Source organism: Neovison vison, chromosome 9 (genome assembly GCF_020171115.1).
Source record: "Neovison vison isolate M4711 chromosome 9, ASM_NN_V1, whole genome shotgun sequence".
In the NCBI taxonomy this organism is placed as follows: Eukaryota; Metazoa; Chordata; class Mammalia; order Carnivora; family Mustelidae; genus Neogale; species Neogale vison.
Window position 1 is genome coordinate 35,924,613 of NC_058099.1, and position 16,575 is coordinate 35,941,187.

At 42.5% G+C, this 16,575-nt stretch overlaps 1 protein-coding gene across 2 annotated transcripts; it reads left to right on the plus strand.

Moving 5' to 3' along the window:
- The first annotated feature begins 14,490 nt into the window (after positions 1–14,490).
- On the plus strand, positions 14,491–16,522 carry FAM166B (family with sequence similarity 166 member B). 2 transcript variants are annotated; one of them, XM_044265426.1, is made up of 6 exons: positions 14,491–14,656; positions 15,060–15,283; positions 15,373–15,590; positions 15,803–15,854; positions 15,931–16,128; positions 16,389–16,522. In XM_044265426.1, the coding sequence occupies exons 1-6, from the start codon at positions 14,601–14,603 to the stop codon at positions 16,475–16,477; spliced, it is 837 nt and encodes a 278-aa protein (XP_044121361.1). In that variant the 5' UTR covers positions 14,491–14,600; the 3' UTR covers positions 16,478–16,522. The 2 variants fall into 2 exon arrangements, with proteins under 2 accessions (XP_044121361.1, XP_044121362.1); XM_044265427.1 differs by having other exon boundaries at positions 14,588–14,656; positions 15,373–15,622; positions 15,803–15,847; positions 15,992–16,128.
- Positions 16,523–16,575: the final 53 nt, after the last annotated feature.

Below are 16,575 nucleotides of genomic sequence, written 5' to 3' on the forward strand. Positions count from 1 at the left end.
AAGGCTAGAGGCTGTGCCCATGCACTGTGCAACTGAAGGTTTCTCACAGGTTTGGAGAGAGAATGGGCAAGATTCACGGTCTTTCTAGAGCCCGTGGAGCCAGGCCAGTCTTGAGAACAACATGCCTGGGCTTTGTGCCTCATACTCATTCTTCCAGAGACCATTCGGTCTCAGCAAAACAAACTCATTCATTATCTTAATGTTAGCATCCACAACTACTTAATTTGTAAGTTTGGTTTCTATAGCTGTTTGAGATCTATAAACACTAGCACTTTATGCTTCACTTTGTTAAAATAGTATTATAATAATTTAATTCACTTATATCTGATCCTTTATCTAAATTTGAAAGTTACTGTTGTTGGTGGTAATAACTCTAAGCAGAGGAGCCGGGATCCTGTTCTAGAAAGATCATTGTGGTTGTTGTATGGAAGCAACGAGACTTGCCAATGCTGGAGTCAGGAGAGGATGAGAGACTGAACTAGGATAGGGATAATAGGGAAGGAGAGGAGGAAACAGTCAACTAATATTGGAAAACTTGCTGATTGATTTAGTATCCAGAGTCAGTTCAGGGGAGAGAAGGAGCATCAGCCAGTACTTTTTTTTTTTTTTTTTTTAAGATTGTAATTTTTTATTTGAGAGAGAGAGAGAGAATACGGTTAGGGGTGGGCAGAGGTGGTGGGGGAAGCCTGATGCAGGGGCTCCAGCCCAGTGACCTGAGCGGAAGGCAGATGCTTAACCAACTGAGCCAGCCAGGCAGGCACCCTGGCCAAGACCATTTTTATGTTTGTAGCTTAGATGACTGTATGATATCAACTGGGATAAAGAACCCAGAAGGAAAAAAGGTTGGGTGGGGGAAGACAGATGATTGCCATAAGGAAAGGGGTGATGATAAAGGAAACTTTGAAGGCAGAAGCCATCATCCAGTTAGGGTGTACAGAGGAGAAATGGGCTGGCAAGAATCCTGGGGAACACCAACATTAAAAGGGAGGGTGGGTGGCTCAGTCAGGTGTCTGCTTTTCAGCTTAGGTCATGATCCCAGGGTCTTGGTATCGAGCCCTGTATCAGGCTTAACAGGGAGTCTTTTTTTTCCCTCTCCCTCTGCCCCTCAGCCTACTTGTGTGCTTTCTCTCTCTCAAATAAATTATATATATATATATATATAAAATGGATAGATGAAGAGATGGATATATATTATATACATATATTTTATATATATAAAGATGGTGGATAGATGAAGAGAATTTCATGAAGGAGACTGAGAAGAAACAAGGTGAAAGATAGGAAGAGAATCTAGAGAGGCTGGTGCTATGGAATCCACGGAATGGGGAATTTAGGGAAAGTGGAATAATGAATAGCATTAAATGTATTGAATAGTATTAAATGTAGAGGGGTCTGCTAAGATAAATTTTTCTTAAGATTTTATTTATTTATTTGGCAGACAGAGATCACAAGTAGGCAGAGAGGCAGGCAGAGAGAGGAGGAAGCAGGATCCCTGCTGAGCAGAGAGTCCGATGTGGGACTCGATCCCAGGACCCTGGGATCATGACCTGAGCCGAAGGCAGAGGCTTTAACCCACTGAGCCACCCAGGCGCCCCCTGCTAAGATAAATTTTAAGTATTGCTCAAGTTAGGCTATTAGAAGATCCTTTTGTTTTTGTTTTTCAGACTTTTATGATGGGAAAATGTCAAACATGAAAATAAGAACAAGTTGAGAATAGAACAATGAACCTTCTGTAAGACCATTTGTGGAGAGCCTTGCACTAAATCACTCACGCCTGGATGGCTCAGTGGGTTAAAACCTCTACCTTCAGCTCAGGTAACAATCCCAGAGTCCTGGGATCGAGTCCAGAATCAGGCTCTCTGCTTGGCAGGGAACCTGCTTCCCCCTCTCTCTCTGCCTGCCTCTCTGCCTACTTGTGATCTCTGTCTGTCAAATGAATAAATAAAATCTTTTTTTTAAAATAAATAAAATCTTAAAAAAAATAAATCACTTACCCCTGCCTCAGTTGTGTTGTTGACATAAATGACCTGGCTGAAGTGAAAGTACCTGCTTTTATGTACCTTTTGTGCCAGTGATTCTCCAGTGATCAATTCTTGGCCAATCTTGTTTCATATATACTCTGTACCCCTGTGCTCTCCCCTCACCTAATTATTTGGTGTATATTTCTGATATAGCATTTCATCAATAAATATTTCAATATGTTACCTCTAAAAGATAAGTATTCTTCTTTAAAACAAAATCACAGTACCATGTTACATCTACCCCCCCAATTCCTTAATATCAAGTATCTATTAACCCCAGTGTCTTATGTTTAGTTTAAAAAAATTGTTTGAATCAAAATCCAAATAAGGTCCATACTTCGCAGCTGATACATCTCTTAAATCTTTTCATTTTTATTTTTTAAAAGATTTCATTTATTTATTTGTTAGAGAGAAACGACAAGTGGGGGAGCCGCAGGCAGAGGGAGAAGCAGGCTCCCTGCTGAGCAAGGAGCCCAATATGGGGGCTTGATCTCTGGACCCTGGGATCATGACCTGCCAAAGTCAGCCACTTAACCAACTGAGCCACCCAGGTGCCCTGGGGGCAGATAATCCTTTATTGTTAGGTGGCTGTCTGTGCACTGTAGGATGTTTAGCGACATCCCTGGCCTCTACCCACTGGATGCCAGTAGCAGCTCCCCTAGTTGTGACATCAAAAATGTCTCGAGACATTGCCAGTTTTCCCCTGGGAGAATGTAGGAGTTAGAAAACAATACTCATTCTACTCTTCCTTCCTTCCTCTACAAAGAGAAACTTTTCTATACCTGTTTGTTATGCAGAGACATATTTCATGTAGGAAAGGCAAGAAAAATGCTTGTTTCCTTTTTATTTTCCCAGCTTTTAGTGAGTTGGTTCCCTTGCATCCTCAAAAAGTAAGTTGTTTTTTTTTTTTTTTAAATGTCAGGGTTTTTATTTTTTTATTTAGAGAAAGCATATGAGCAGACAGGGGCATAGGGAGGGGGAGAGAGAATCTTAAGCAGGCTCCACGCTCAGTGTGGAGCCTCATGTGGGGCTCAATCTCACGTCCCTGAGATTAGGACCTGAGCCGAAATCAAGAGTTGGATGCTTGATTGACTGAGCCACCCAGGCACTCTGAGGGTTTTTTTTTTTTTAATACCCCTTTGTGATTTTTAGTACCACTGTGAACTCAGTTTAAAGTAAGTATGATGTGTCTCAATTGTTGGTTGTTTTTATCATTTTTTAAAGATTTTATTTATTTATTTGACAGAGAGAGATCACAAATAGGCAGAGAGGCAGGCAGAGATAGAGAGAGGAGGAAGCAGGTTCCCCGCTGAGCAGAGAGCCCGATGCAGGACTCGATCCCAGGACCCTGAGATCATGACCTGAGCCAAAGGCAGCGGCCTAACCCACTGAGCCACCCAGGCGCCCTGTTTTTATCATTTTTAAATTGTCCCATTTTGGTCAGTGGGAGTGAGTCCTTTTGACACAACCCTTAAGGTTTCTTCCTATTTGATATGGTAAAATGTTCCAAGCTCATTTTGTGCACTCCTAAACTAGAACTGGTATCAGCTATTTCTTTCAATGATTCATAGTTGCTTTTAGTTAGAAATGGTATTTAGAGACCACAGTTTGGCTACTATGAATATAAGATTATTTGGTCTAGGAAGAGCAGTTTTGTGAATACAGTCAATTACGTATTCTTCTCAAAACAGTCCCCTCTACTATCTCTTTATTCAGAGAATTTTATTCTTTGAAAATTCAAACATGAAGAAAAGTTGAAGAAATGTACAGTGAATACCTGTGTACCTTCATTTAGGCTCAACAATTGTTAACATTTTGCTGTTTATTCTCTTTGTGTGTCTCTAATGTGGTATATGATGTGTGATCTGACAGAATATAATACACTTTTATTGTAGCATTTTTGTAAAGATTTTATTTACTTGACAGACAGAGATCACAAGTAGGCAGAGAGGCAGGCAGAGAAAGAGGAGGATCAGGGCTCGATCCCAGGACCCTGGGATCACGACCCGAGCTGAAGGGCCAAGGCTTTAACCCACTGAGCCACCCAGGTGCCCCTTATTGTAGCATTTGAAAATAACTTATAGACATCATGGCACTTCATTAGAATCGTCTCCTAAGGTCATTTCTGTGTAACCAAAATACCATTATCACATCTTGAATTACTTTCTTCATTTCATTTCTTGATTCTCCTCATATTTTATTGGCTCTTTCTTCTAGGTCTCTTTTGCTGGTCTTCTAGATCTTCCTGATCTCTAAGCAGTGACATACCCAGGGCTCCATCACTGGACATCTGCTCTTCTTTCTACACACTTATGTGGCAGGTCATTCCATTAACTACATGGCTTTAAATACTATTCATATGCTAAAAATTCCCATTTTCTCTCCCACCTTTCCTCTAAACTCAGCTCCTATAATCAGTTGCTTACTCATCAGCTCCAGTTGGTATCTTTTTTTTTTTTTTAAAGATTTTATTTATTTGAGACAGAGAGAGAGAGTGAGTGCACAAGTTGAGGGAGGGGCAGAAGGAGAGGGTCAAGCAGACTCCCCACTGAGTGGGGAGCCTGATACAGGGCTCAATCCCAGAATCCTGAGATCATGACCTGAGCCAAAGGCAGATGCTCAACCAACTGAGCCACCCAATTTACTAATTAATTACTAATATTTATACCTTTGGTTTCTGTTCTTTTGCTTGAGACCTTCGGTGTCATGTTGAGTTGTTGAGTGAAGTAATGGCAGTAGACACCTGTATCTTGTTCCTGGTCTTTAAAAGAATGCTTTGGATTTTTCACTATCAAGTTTCATCTTTACTGTTTTTTTGTACCTATGTATACCTGTTTTTTGTTGTTTTTTTTTTTTAAAGATTTTTATTTATTTATTTGACACATTCAGAGAGAGACAGTGAGAGAGGGAACAAAAGCGGGGATAGGGGTGGGAGAGGGAGAAGCAGGCTAACCACTGAGCAGGGAGCCCAGCGCAGGGCTCCTTCTCAGTACCCTGAGATCATGGCCTGAGCTGAAGGCAGATGTTTAACAACTGAGCCACCCAGGCACCCCCTACCTGTTAGTTCTTATCACAAAAGTGGCATGTAACTAATCACATCCAGAGGCATAGGGGCATCTGTGTGGCTCAGTCAGGTAAGTATCCAAATCTTGATTTCACCCTGTGACAGACTTCCCACTCAGCAGGGAGTCTGTTTGTCTCGTCTCCCTCTGCTCTTCCCCCTGCTTTTACTCTCTCTCTCTCTCAAATAAGTAAATAAATCTTTAAGAGAAACTTTTTTTTTTTTTTTTTGAGAAAGAAAGTGCAAGCAGGGTGAAGGGTAGAGGGAGAGAGAGAGAATTTCAAGCAGGCTTCATGCTCAGTGCAGAGCCTGATGAGGGGCTCAATCTCAGGGCCCTGAGATCATGACTTGAGCCAAAATTAAGAGTCAGACACTCAACCAACTAAGCCACCCAGGTGCCCCAATAAATAAATCTTAAACACACACACACACACACACAAACCTGGGGCACCTGGGTGGCTCTATTTGGTTGGATGTCTGCCTTTGACATGGGCCATCATCCCAGGGTCCTGGGATCAAGCCCCATGTCAGGATCCCTGCTCAGTGGGAAACCTGCTTCTCCCTTTCCCACTCCCTCTGCTGGTGTTACCTCTCTCGCTGTCTCTCTCTCTGTCAAATAAATAAATAAAATCTTTAAAAAAAAAAACAGTTGCATAAAATAACAATTACTAATTCTCCTAGATCCATGGGTTGACTGGGGTCAGCATTCTAAACTAGGACTGGCTAGAGTGTTTTGCTGTGTGCCACCTGTTTCTCTTCCTGGGACCACCTGGATAGCCTAGGCATGTTCATGGTGACAGAAGAAAGGTAAGAGGACAAGTATGGTTTTGCAACTGCTTCCATGTCTCTGGGTCCTAACTTGTCTGTCAACATTCCAGTGGCCAAAGCAAGTCATATGACCAAGTCCAAAGTATACTCTGTCTAGAGTGGGGATGGTAGGAAGGGAGAAAAGATTTCTATGCAATGATATAATACATTAATTAATTTTCTAAAATTAAATAATTGCATTTATAGAATAAATCTAACTTGATCTTGATGTTTTTTTCTTCTTCTTCCCCTCTTCCCCTCCTCCTTCCTATCCTTCTCCCCTCCTTCTAATTATTAGACTTGGGTGTTTTTTTGTTTTTTTTTGGGGGGGTATTTTACAATTTAATTTTTTATTAGTTTTATATTGAAATATAATTGAAATACCATATAATTCACCCATTTAAAGTGTAAAATTCAGTGTTTTTGTTTTATTCACTGAGTTTTGCAACAATCATCACAATGAATTCTAGAGTATTTTTATCATTCCAAGAAGAAATCTCATATGCATTGATAGTCACTCCCTATGTCCCCCTCTGACTCCTTCACCCATAGGCCTAGGCAGCCATTAGTTAAAACTTCTCATTGTGCAGATTTGCTTCTTCTGGACACTTCTATATGGAATGGTGCAATATATGGGCTCTTGTATCTTTCTTTCACTGAGCCTAGTGTTTTCAAGTTTCATGCATGTGCTAGCATGTATCAGTACTTCATTCTTTTTTATTGCCAAGTAATATTCCATTGTGTGAAAGTACCGTGTTTATCTGTTCATCAGCTAATTGTCATTTGGGTTATTTCCACCTTTTGGCTGTTATGAATGATGCTCCTATGAACATTCATGTATGGGTTTTTGTGTGGACATACATTTTCATTGTCTCTTGTCCCTTTTGATGTGTTTGTTCCTCTGTTCCTCTTTTACTATCTTTGGTTTAAGCTAATATTTTTTAGCATATAATTCTAGTTTTCCTAATTTCTTAAACATTCTAGTTTAAGAATTTTAGTTTAGTCTAAGTATTTTAGTTACTTTCTTAGTGGTTGCTCTAGGGATCACAATCTAGTCAAATTACTGAAAGGCAAACACACAGTTACCTAATGCAGTTGATTTGCTTATGTAGTTGATTTGCTTTGGGTAATCCTCTGAGGATCACTTAGATGTTCTGAAGTCCCCCTGCATGACATGTAACTGGTAGGTGCTGGCTAGTAAAACTATTCATATTTGAATTTACTTTTCATGTAATAAGCTGTCTTATACTACTCTTATTCTCATTGTTTTTCAGTGGTTTCTTATCTAAGTAGATAATTATTTTCTTCTTTTCCAACATTTATGGTTCTTTTTTTTTAAGATTTTATGGTTCTTATTTTTGTTTCATGTACTGTCTACACTATCTAGAATAATATTGAATAATAAAGGTAATAGTGATTAGTCTTGTCTTGGTTCTGACTTTTAAAAGATCGCCTAAGTGAAGGACTATCAACTCTACATGCTGGCATTCATCTTTTTTTTTTTTTTTTAAGATTTTATTTATTTATTTGACAGTCAGAGATCACAAGTAGGCAGAGAGGCAGGCAGAGAGAGAGAAGGGAGAAGCAGGCTCCCTGCTGAGCAGAGAGCCCGATGCAGGGCTCAATCACTGGCATTCATCTTATGTCCATGATGAACATAGCTAATCCTTAGCACTTTTTTCTGCTAAGCCATGGCCCTTTTTCAGAAACCTCACAGTAACATTCCCCTAAGTGACTAGTTAATTGGATTTGGTACAATGAATGAGATCTGTTTGGCCTTGGCTTTTCTCTTTGATGTAGTTTTGATATTGGCTGTTCATTTCAAATATTCTTTTTCATGTTTCTGTTCCTGGTTTACTAAAGAGCCTTTTAAAAATCACAAATGGATATTTAATTTTCTAAAAGATTTCCCCAGGGCCTGTTAGAGTGATGAAATGGCTATCTCCTTTGGTTAATTCATCTTAACTACATTGATGAATTTTATAGTTCAATCATTGCTGTAGTCCTAGAAACCTACTAATCTTTTTTTTTTTTTAAAGATTTTATTTTATTTATTTGAGAGAGAGAGACAGTGAGAGAGAGAATGAGTGAGGAGAAGGTCAGAGAGCGAAGCAGACTCCCCATGGAGCTGGGAGCCTGATGTGGGACTCGATCCCGGGACTCCAGGATCACGCCCTGAGCCGGAGGCAGTCGTCCAACCAACTGCGCCACCCAGGCGTCCCGAAACCTACTAATCTTAACGTGTATTATTCCTTTACAATACTGGTGGGTTTTGTTTAGTTCATATTATGTGCCAGACAGCTCTGCTGCATGCTAGATACACACCTGTGAACAAGATAGACAAAGTATCTGCCTGTATTGGGCTCTCAATTCAGAGGTAATAGAGAACATTTGCCAGTTATCCCTTATGCTGAGCCTTTGGCAGAAATCACTCAAGGTATGCTGTCTTGATATGGCTCTTCCTTTGAAGCTCCCCCTGCTTGTGCTCTCTCTTGAATAAATAAATAAAATATATTTTAAAAAAAGATATGCTGGGGGCGCCTGGGTGGCACAGTGGGTTAAAGCCTCTGCCTTCAGCTCAGGTCATGATCCCAGGGTTCTGGGATCGAGCCCCGAATCGGGCTCTCTGCTCAGTAGGGAGCCTGCTTCCTCCTCTCTCCCTGCCTGCTTCTCTGCCTACTTGTGATCTCTGTCTGTCAAATAAATAAATAAATAAAATCTTTAAATTTAAAAAAAAAAAACCCAAAGATATGCTGTCTTACAGAGCCTTGAGAAGTCCCAGAATGAGGCCATGATCATTTAGTGGAAACTGCCATTAGACTGGAAGACAACAGACAAGCATCCTGCTATTTGCTATCCCTGGTTTGATGTTTTATTTAGAATCTTTCATCGTATAATGTGTGTGAGGTTGTTAGTTCTTGAATATGTCAGGTCTTGAATTAAGTTAACACTTATTTGGTGAATTAAGTGTGATGTGGGTCTTTTGGTGGGAGGCATCTATCTGACCACTTTTTCAAGTTCTTCAGTGGCTATTATTGCATTCGGATGTTTTGTATCATTTGGGTTGATTTTGATTTATATTTTCCCAGACAATATTAATTGCACTGAGACTCTGGTTTGATTACATGGAGTTTCGCATAGTATTCTTCTTCTTCTTCTTTTTTTTTTTAAAGATTCTATTTATTTATTTGAGAAAGAGAGTACAAAGGAAGTAAGAGGGAGAAACAGACTCCTGCTGAGCAGAGAGCTCAACATGGGACTCGATCCTGGGACCCTGGGACCATGATCTGAGACTAAGGCAGCTGCTTAACTAACTGACCACCAGGGGTCCCAAAAATGTACATTTTAAAGATCAATGAAACTGTATGGAACTTTTACAAATATAGTTGAATTTATTTATTTAATTTTTTAAAAAAATATTTTGTTTATTTATTTGATAGACAGATTACATGTAGGCAGAGAGGCAGGCAGAGAGAGAGGAGGAAGCAGGCTCCCCGCTGAGCAGAGAGCCTGATGCGGGGTTCGATCCCAGGACCCTGAGATCATGACCCGAGCCGAAGGCAGCGGCCCAACCCACTGAGCCACCCAGGCGCCCCCAAATATAGTTGAATTTAGAAGTGACTCTGAAAGCATGTCCAAGTTTCTCTTATTTTTTTTTTAATGTGTTTGTTTTTTTAAGCCCATTAAACATTTGCACTGGCAAATAGAGAAGGGAGTTAGAACTGGAAAGAGTCTTCTTTTTTTTTAAGATTTTAAGTAATATTCACACTCAACATGGGGCTTAAACTCACAACCTCAGATCAAGAACTGCATGTTCCGGGGTGCCTGGGTGGCTCAGTGGGTTAAGCCGCTGCCTTCGGCTCAGGTCATGATCTCAGGGTCCTGGGATCGAGTCCCGCATCGGGCTCTCTGCTCAGCAGGGAGCCTGCTTCCTCCTCTCTCTCTGCCTGCCTCTCTGCCTATTTGTGATCCCTCTCTCTGTCAAATAAATAAATAAAATCTTAAAAAAAAAAAAGAACTGCATGTTCCACTGACTGAGCCAACCAGGCACCCCAGAATTAGAGTCTTAACCATCCAGTGCATCTCTTTAATTTTACAGATGTGGCTCAAAGACTTGATTTGCTCAAGCCTATACCATTATTAGTTCCATGCTCTAGTCAGGACTAGACTATATAACCAGTTTCTTTTTTTTAAAGATTTATTTATTTATTTGACAGAGATCACAAGTAGGCAGAGAGAGAGGAAGGGAAGCAGGCTCCCTGCCGAGCACAGAGCCCATATATGAACAGTTTCTAAAGTCCAATGCCCAGATTTGGGTTATCATAATCCTTGGTTTATGATATAGACTCATCATTGGTCCTGCTTTAATTATTAATGTTTAATAATAAGCATTTATGAAGCCACTATCCCAAACAAAAACTGAGACCTTGATAGTAACATACATCTAACTGTATGGTCTCCCCTCCCATTTTGTCTCACTCCCTATGGGGTAAGCATCTGAAACTCATGCTCAACATTATCTTGCTTTCCTTTTGATGTAGTTTTATTTCAACTCTCCCTTTCTGTGTATTTCTTTTTGCCTATTTCAATCCTCCCCTCTGTCAACCATCACTTTGTTCTTTATGCATCTGTTTCTGTTTGCTCATTTTTTAAGATTCTACATATAAGGGAAATCATGTGGCATTTGTCATTCTCATTCTGACTTACTTCACTTAGCATAGTACCTCTAGGTCCACCTAGGTTTTTTGCAAATGACAAGATTTCATTCTTCTTTTATGGCTGAGTAATATTCCATTGTGTATATATATACACACCACATATTTATGCATTCATCTATCAATGGACACAGGTTGTTTCCATATCTTGGCTATCGTAAATAAGGCTAGATAGGGGTACAGATACCTCTTGAATCAATATTTTCATTTTCTTTGGGTAAATACCCAGAAGTGGAATTATTGAATCATTGTATCTACTTGTTTTACTTTTGGTGGTCTCTTGATCTGAGGAATTTTTTTCAAGGGCCCTGTGATTTTCTTTTAATTCATCTCCACTGAGGGGATTCATGCTTGCCCAGTATTGTCTTAAAATCAAATGACTGATTTGGGATCCACCAGAAAATTTTTTTAAAAATAAATATTCCAAGTGATTTTAAAAATTAAGGATAATAGTTGACATATAATATTAATTTCAGCTGTACAACATAATGATTTCATATTTGCACTTACATGAAATTTTACACAATTCCTGGTCAGGATTGAAGGCAGAATGACAGGGTTATAGACTGCTATTTTGGAGACCTCACAGGCTGTGTGGAACAGGGCAGGGCACTAACGTGGCTTTACTAACTGGACCCTCATTTTTTGAGTAGGTGTAATCCCAGTGAAACTTTCTTTCTGCCTGCACTGGCTGTGCTGCTCCCAAAACTGGGGTTGTATTGCCATGATGACTATCCCCTGGAATCAGGGGGCACAGAGGCAGTGAGCAGTCCTGTGGGCCCCTCAGCTAGTTCTTTCACTTCCTTCCCAGGTTAGAACACCTTTCCGATCTTCAGGGACTTAGAAATACTGTTTACACAGGTGGAAACAACAATAGTTAACAGGCCATTCACCAAGAGAAGTGGACTGTTTCTTCATAAACACAAATCTAAGACTCACTGTAACTTGCTTCCTAAATTGTATTAATTCACACAGATTCTAACTGCCATGGTCAGTGCTGCAGAATTTGTTCCAGCCCCTACCTTCTACTCTATACCCCTACCTTCACATTCTAACCTTCCAGTTTCTTAGCGTCACATGCTTTCCCCTCTGTTACTGTTTCCCAACCTCTGTTACTGTCCTCAGCAGTTTTCCTTTCTCCCATTCCCACCACATTCCAACCAAATACTATGAACGGCTCTTTAGTTAGCACTTAACATCAGCTAGACACTGGGGGTAATTGCTCTTTACGTACCATCTTGTGCTACTGTTTTGACCTGCTCTTTTTGTCCTATTCAATGAAGTAGTAACATTAGTGTCTTCATTTTATGGATAAGAGACTGAGGCTTGTTAAGATGAATTTGGACAAGGTCCACATCCCCAAGAAAGCTAGGACTTGAACTACTTTTTGTTGTTTTTATTTTTATGTTATGATGCCTTGTCCAAGTAAAAGAAAACTTAAATTGGCTTTAACAATAATGAAATTATTTCATATAAAAAGGTTGGTTAGTTCAGTAGCTCGTCAAGGACCTAGGCCTTTCTATTCTCCCACCCACCCTTGCTGTATTAGGCTTTGTTCCCAGGTTAACCTAGCTTCCCACAAGGTTTCATAATGTCTACTGAAGTTCTGTCATTACGTTTGTAGAAATTCTAGAGGCAGGGAGGGACACCATTCCTCCTTGTCCATCTCTCTCTTTAATTTGTCGTGCATTAAAAAAAAAAAAAAGATTTATTTATTTCAGGGGGGTGAGGGGCAGGAGGAGAGGGAGAGAGAATCTTAAGCAGACTCTGTGCTGAACATGGGAGCCCAATGCAGGGCTTGATCTCTTGACCCTGAGCTCATGATCTGGGCCGAAATCAAGAGTCATACACTTCACTGACCGAGCCACACAGGCATCCCTGTCATGCTTTTTTTTTTTTTTTAAAGAGCATTTTAAGTTACTTATTTTTCTTATAACTTTCTCTTATCCTGGCAGATTTTTTATTGTCCAGAATGCCATAAACCCGTGCTCACGGATCACTGGCAAGGGGAATAGGACCAGAATCAAGGGATTAGACTAATCAAGACTCATTCCCAGGGCTGGATTCAACCTTCCTTGAACCACCTGGCTGCTCCACAGAACAAAGTTAAAGTTCTGTTAGGAAGAAGGGAGATGGGGGTAGAGAATGGGTATTCAGTGTGCGACCAGCAGTGTCTATTAAGAATCCAAAGGTCCAGGTTGTGTTTTGTGTGTGTTTTTTTAAGTTCAGGTTGTTAACCTTGCCACACTGCTGTTTTTCTGGCTTCTCCCCGCAGGTCCCATCCCCATCCAGCATATTTCCTTAACAGTGAGCCAAGTCTACAACCATAGCTCTAAATGACACATACCAAGGCTGTCCTTAACAGAACAGTGAGGAACATGAAATATATTCCTTGGGGCTGGTGCTCCTGTGGAATCCACAGGTCAGTGACCCATGCTTGGTCAGCCTGGACGTGTCATACTTGGGTGGGGAGAAGAACAGGGGCTCTACCTCCTGGAAAGGTAGACTGGCCTGACCCTGACTCAGCCCCAGAGCTGAGTTCCAGGCATGTTCCCCCCTCTCTGAGAGCTCTTTTCTGGTCCATACTTCTCTGCTCTTAGGATATTAATTCTTTTTCCTTCCTTTCTTCCTTCCTTCCTCTCTCCCTCCCTCCTTCCTTTCCTTCCCTTCTTTTCTTTCTTTCCCCTGTTCTTTTCCTTCATTCTTTCCTTCCTTCCTTCTCTTCCCTTTCCCTTTCTTTTTTAAGTAAGTTCTGCAGCCACTGTGGGGCTTGAACTCACAACCCTGAGAACAAGAGTTACATGTCCTACCAACTGAGCCATCCAGGCACCCTCTGAATTGGTTTCTTAACAAATTCTAATTTGTCACCAGTCTTAAAACCCAACATTACCATCATATTTCCTTTCCTTAAACTCCCACAGTAGAAAAATCCTTATCCACTGAATTTACTAACCAGTCACAGGTCTCCCACATGTCTTAGAAACTTAGAGAAATTATTAGACAATAGAGAAGAAAGTTAAGTTTTAATAACTGAGTGCCAGGTGCTGGGGTATATTCTTTCCCACACTGACTTTATCCTTAACAGCATCCTGGTAAGTTAGGTTATTTTAACCTTCACTTTGGGTTTACGGAATTCACGTTCCGCAGAAGTTATGTCGCTTGCTCAGACGAGGTAAGGTTGGCTTGAGGCCACAAGCTAGTAGGAGCCCATGATAGCCTGACCTCAGGTCCATGGTCTTTCCTCTCCATCCTACATGAACTCCATCCTACAAAGACTACATAGTCTTTGCTGGTACAAAACACATTTGTATATATTTGAGTCTCACAACAGTAGCAGGGTAAGTCCTGGTATCTGCATTTTGTAAGAGGTGCAGAGACAGGAAATGACTTGCTGGAAGTCACATGGAGCGTGGCTTTTCTGACTACAAAATATGCCTAGCAGGGCATAATGATATTTGTTAAATGATAATCCAGATGATGGTGGGTATTCAGTAACTGTCAAAGTGAAACAATTGAAAAGCAACTTAATGTCACTGCTTAGAGGTCTCTAGGTTCCTTTTTCTCCCTGTCACCTCCCCTCTGGGATCCCCTCAGAGACCCTCCTTTCCCCGGAATTCCATCACTTTGAGTCAACACTCTACAAAGAGTAGCACTCAGTGTCTTCAGGCAGGGGGTTTAAGAAGGGCGGGCCCTCTTTAAGATAGAGCTGAAAGGACCTAACAGTGTTTGTTCTCTCACCTCCCACCTGGAACGGGGAGGCAACACTCAGAGTTTCCCCTATGTGATAGGCTGCATTTATTCTGGAGTAGACAAACCAGTGCTACCCTGCTCTCCTGTTCTGCTAGCCTTGGCCCTGGCAGTCCTCACTAGTGTCTCTCCCCTCTCTCCTCTCTTGGCACCGCCTCCTGCCTCTGGCCCCGCCCCACAGCCCTGGACACAGTACACACAGCCTGGAGCTTCAGCTCCAAGGGAAACAAAAGCTGGATTCTCACGGCTATGACCAGCACCTTCATACCGGGGCTGAACCCTAAGAACCCTCACTATATCCCAGGGTAAGACTTCTACCTAAAAGCACACCCCTGCTTGCTTCTGGGAATAGGGATGTAAGGACAAGAGAGCTGTGCCACCTAGGCCTTGGGGGCCAACAGACAAACTGGTATGGTAGGCCCAGGGCTGAGATATTTACGGTGCTGGATGGAAAAGGAAGAGCAAGGGGATAGTGGTAACTGGGCCTGGCATGAAGCTCTGTGTTGTCTTCTCCATGGTAACAGGGTAACAGCAGAGGGGAAGGGTTGAAAACCCAAAGAGGATGGAGAAATGCCTGCTTCACACAAACATAGAGCTGAATCCAGGGGAAAAAAAAAAAAGGAAATCAGGGCTTCAGAGGTCTCTGTATATCTGGGGTGGTGGAGCAGGGGGGAGTGTAGAGGCGAGCAGGTGAGTCCTATGCTACAGGTACACTGGACACTGCCCACTACTTCGGTTCAGCATGGGCCAGACCTATGGGCAGATGACCGGTCAGCTACTTCGAGGATCTCCTGGCCTAGCCTGGCCCCCTGCCCATCGCACACTTCTGCCTCCCATCCGGCCTCCGGCATCTCCTGAGGTTCCCAGGGGAAGCCTGCCTGTCAGGCGTGGGCATGAAAGACTCAGCTCCAGCATGATCCCTGGGTACACAGGTATGTATGGATAGCCTGAACAGATGTCCTGAACCCAGAATGTGTGCCCCAAACACTAATCAAAATCTTCCTTGCCCCCTTCCTCCCAGGTTTTGTGCCCCAGGCACAGTTCATCTTTGCCAAGAACTGCAGCAGGGTCTGGGCTGAGGCTCTAAATGATTTTACTCAGTGGTCTGGGGGACAAGGCAGTCAAGAGCTGCCAAAGGAGGCTGAGGGTAAAAAAGACACCAAGAAAGACCAAGAGCCAAAGCCCAAGTCAGAGCTGGAGGCAGAGAAGGAGCCAGAGCTGCAGCAAGAGGCGGAACAAGTGAGACCAAGAGGGGTAGAGGGGGTCCAGGGGCTTAGGAGTGGGGAGCCTGACCTCTTGTGAGGTCGGACCTACGGGTGGCCACGAGTAGCATGGCTATGGGCACCGGGAATGTGGACTCAACCGCCAGCTTCACCTCCCAGGGAGCTTCTGTTGGGAGCATGAGGGCTGAATTGGATAGCCTTATTTTTTCTCTGACTTCTCCTCCCAAGGCTTCCCCCTATTCCATGGATGACAAAGATCCTCGCAAGTTCTTCATACCAGGTGAGAGGAAGTGGGTAATGACTAAAGGCATGGGGAGGCCCCCAAAGGGTCCTGACTCAGTATCCTCACCCCCCAGGCTTCACTGGTTACGTGCCCCGTGCCCGCTTCCTCTTCGGCTCCAGCTTTCCTGTGCTCACCAACCGGGCGCTGCAGGAATTTGGACAGATGTATTCAGGGGGCAGACCCCAGAAGGATCCCAAACCTCTCCCTCCACTTTCTAGGACCTACCCTCAGAACCTGGGCCTTTTGCCTAATTATGGGGGCTATGTGCCAGGTAAGGATAGCCCCAGAGGGGACTGGAATATTTGTGTGTGTGTGTGGAATGGGTGGAAGTGGCTTGGGAGAGTTGGAATAGATACTGGGGGGGGGTCCTTGGATCATGTACTTTAGCTTTCTCACTTGGCAAAGAAGGAAATGGAGATAGCTCACAGTGGGAAGTTGTGACTGGATTTTAGAGGGCTTAGAAACTGGTTGAGGAATAAATGACTCTCCATGCCACTGACTACAAGTGACATGACTCTCTTGTCCATACAGGGTATAAGTTCCAGTTCGGGCACACATATGGGCATCTCACCCATGATGCACTGGGCCTCACCACCCTCCAGAAGCAGCTCCTGGTGTAGGTACCTGGACTTCAAGGTCTTTCTTCTCTGTCTTCCTATCCCAGTCATCCTTTTGGAAGGAAGAGAAGTGGGCCCGAGGGTGGGGGGAGGCACAAAGA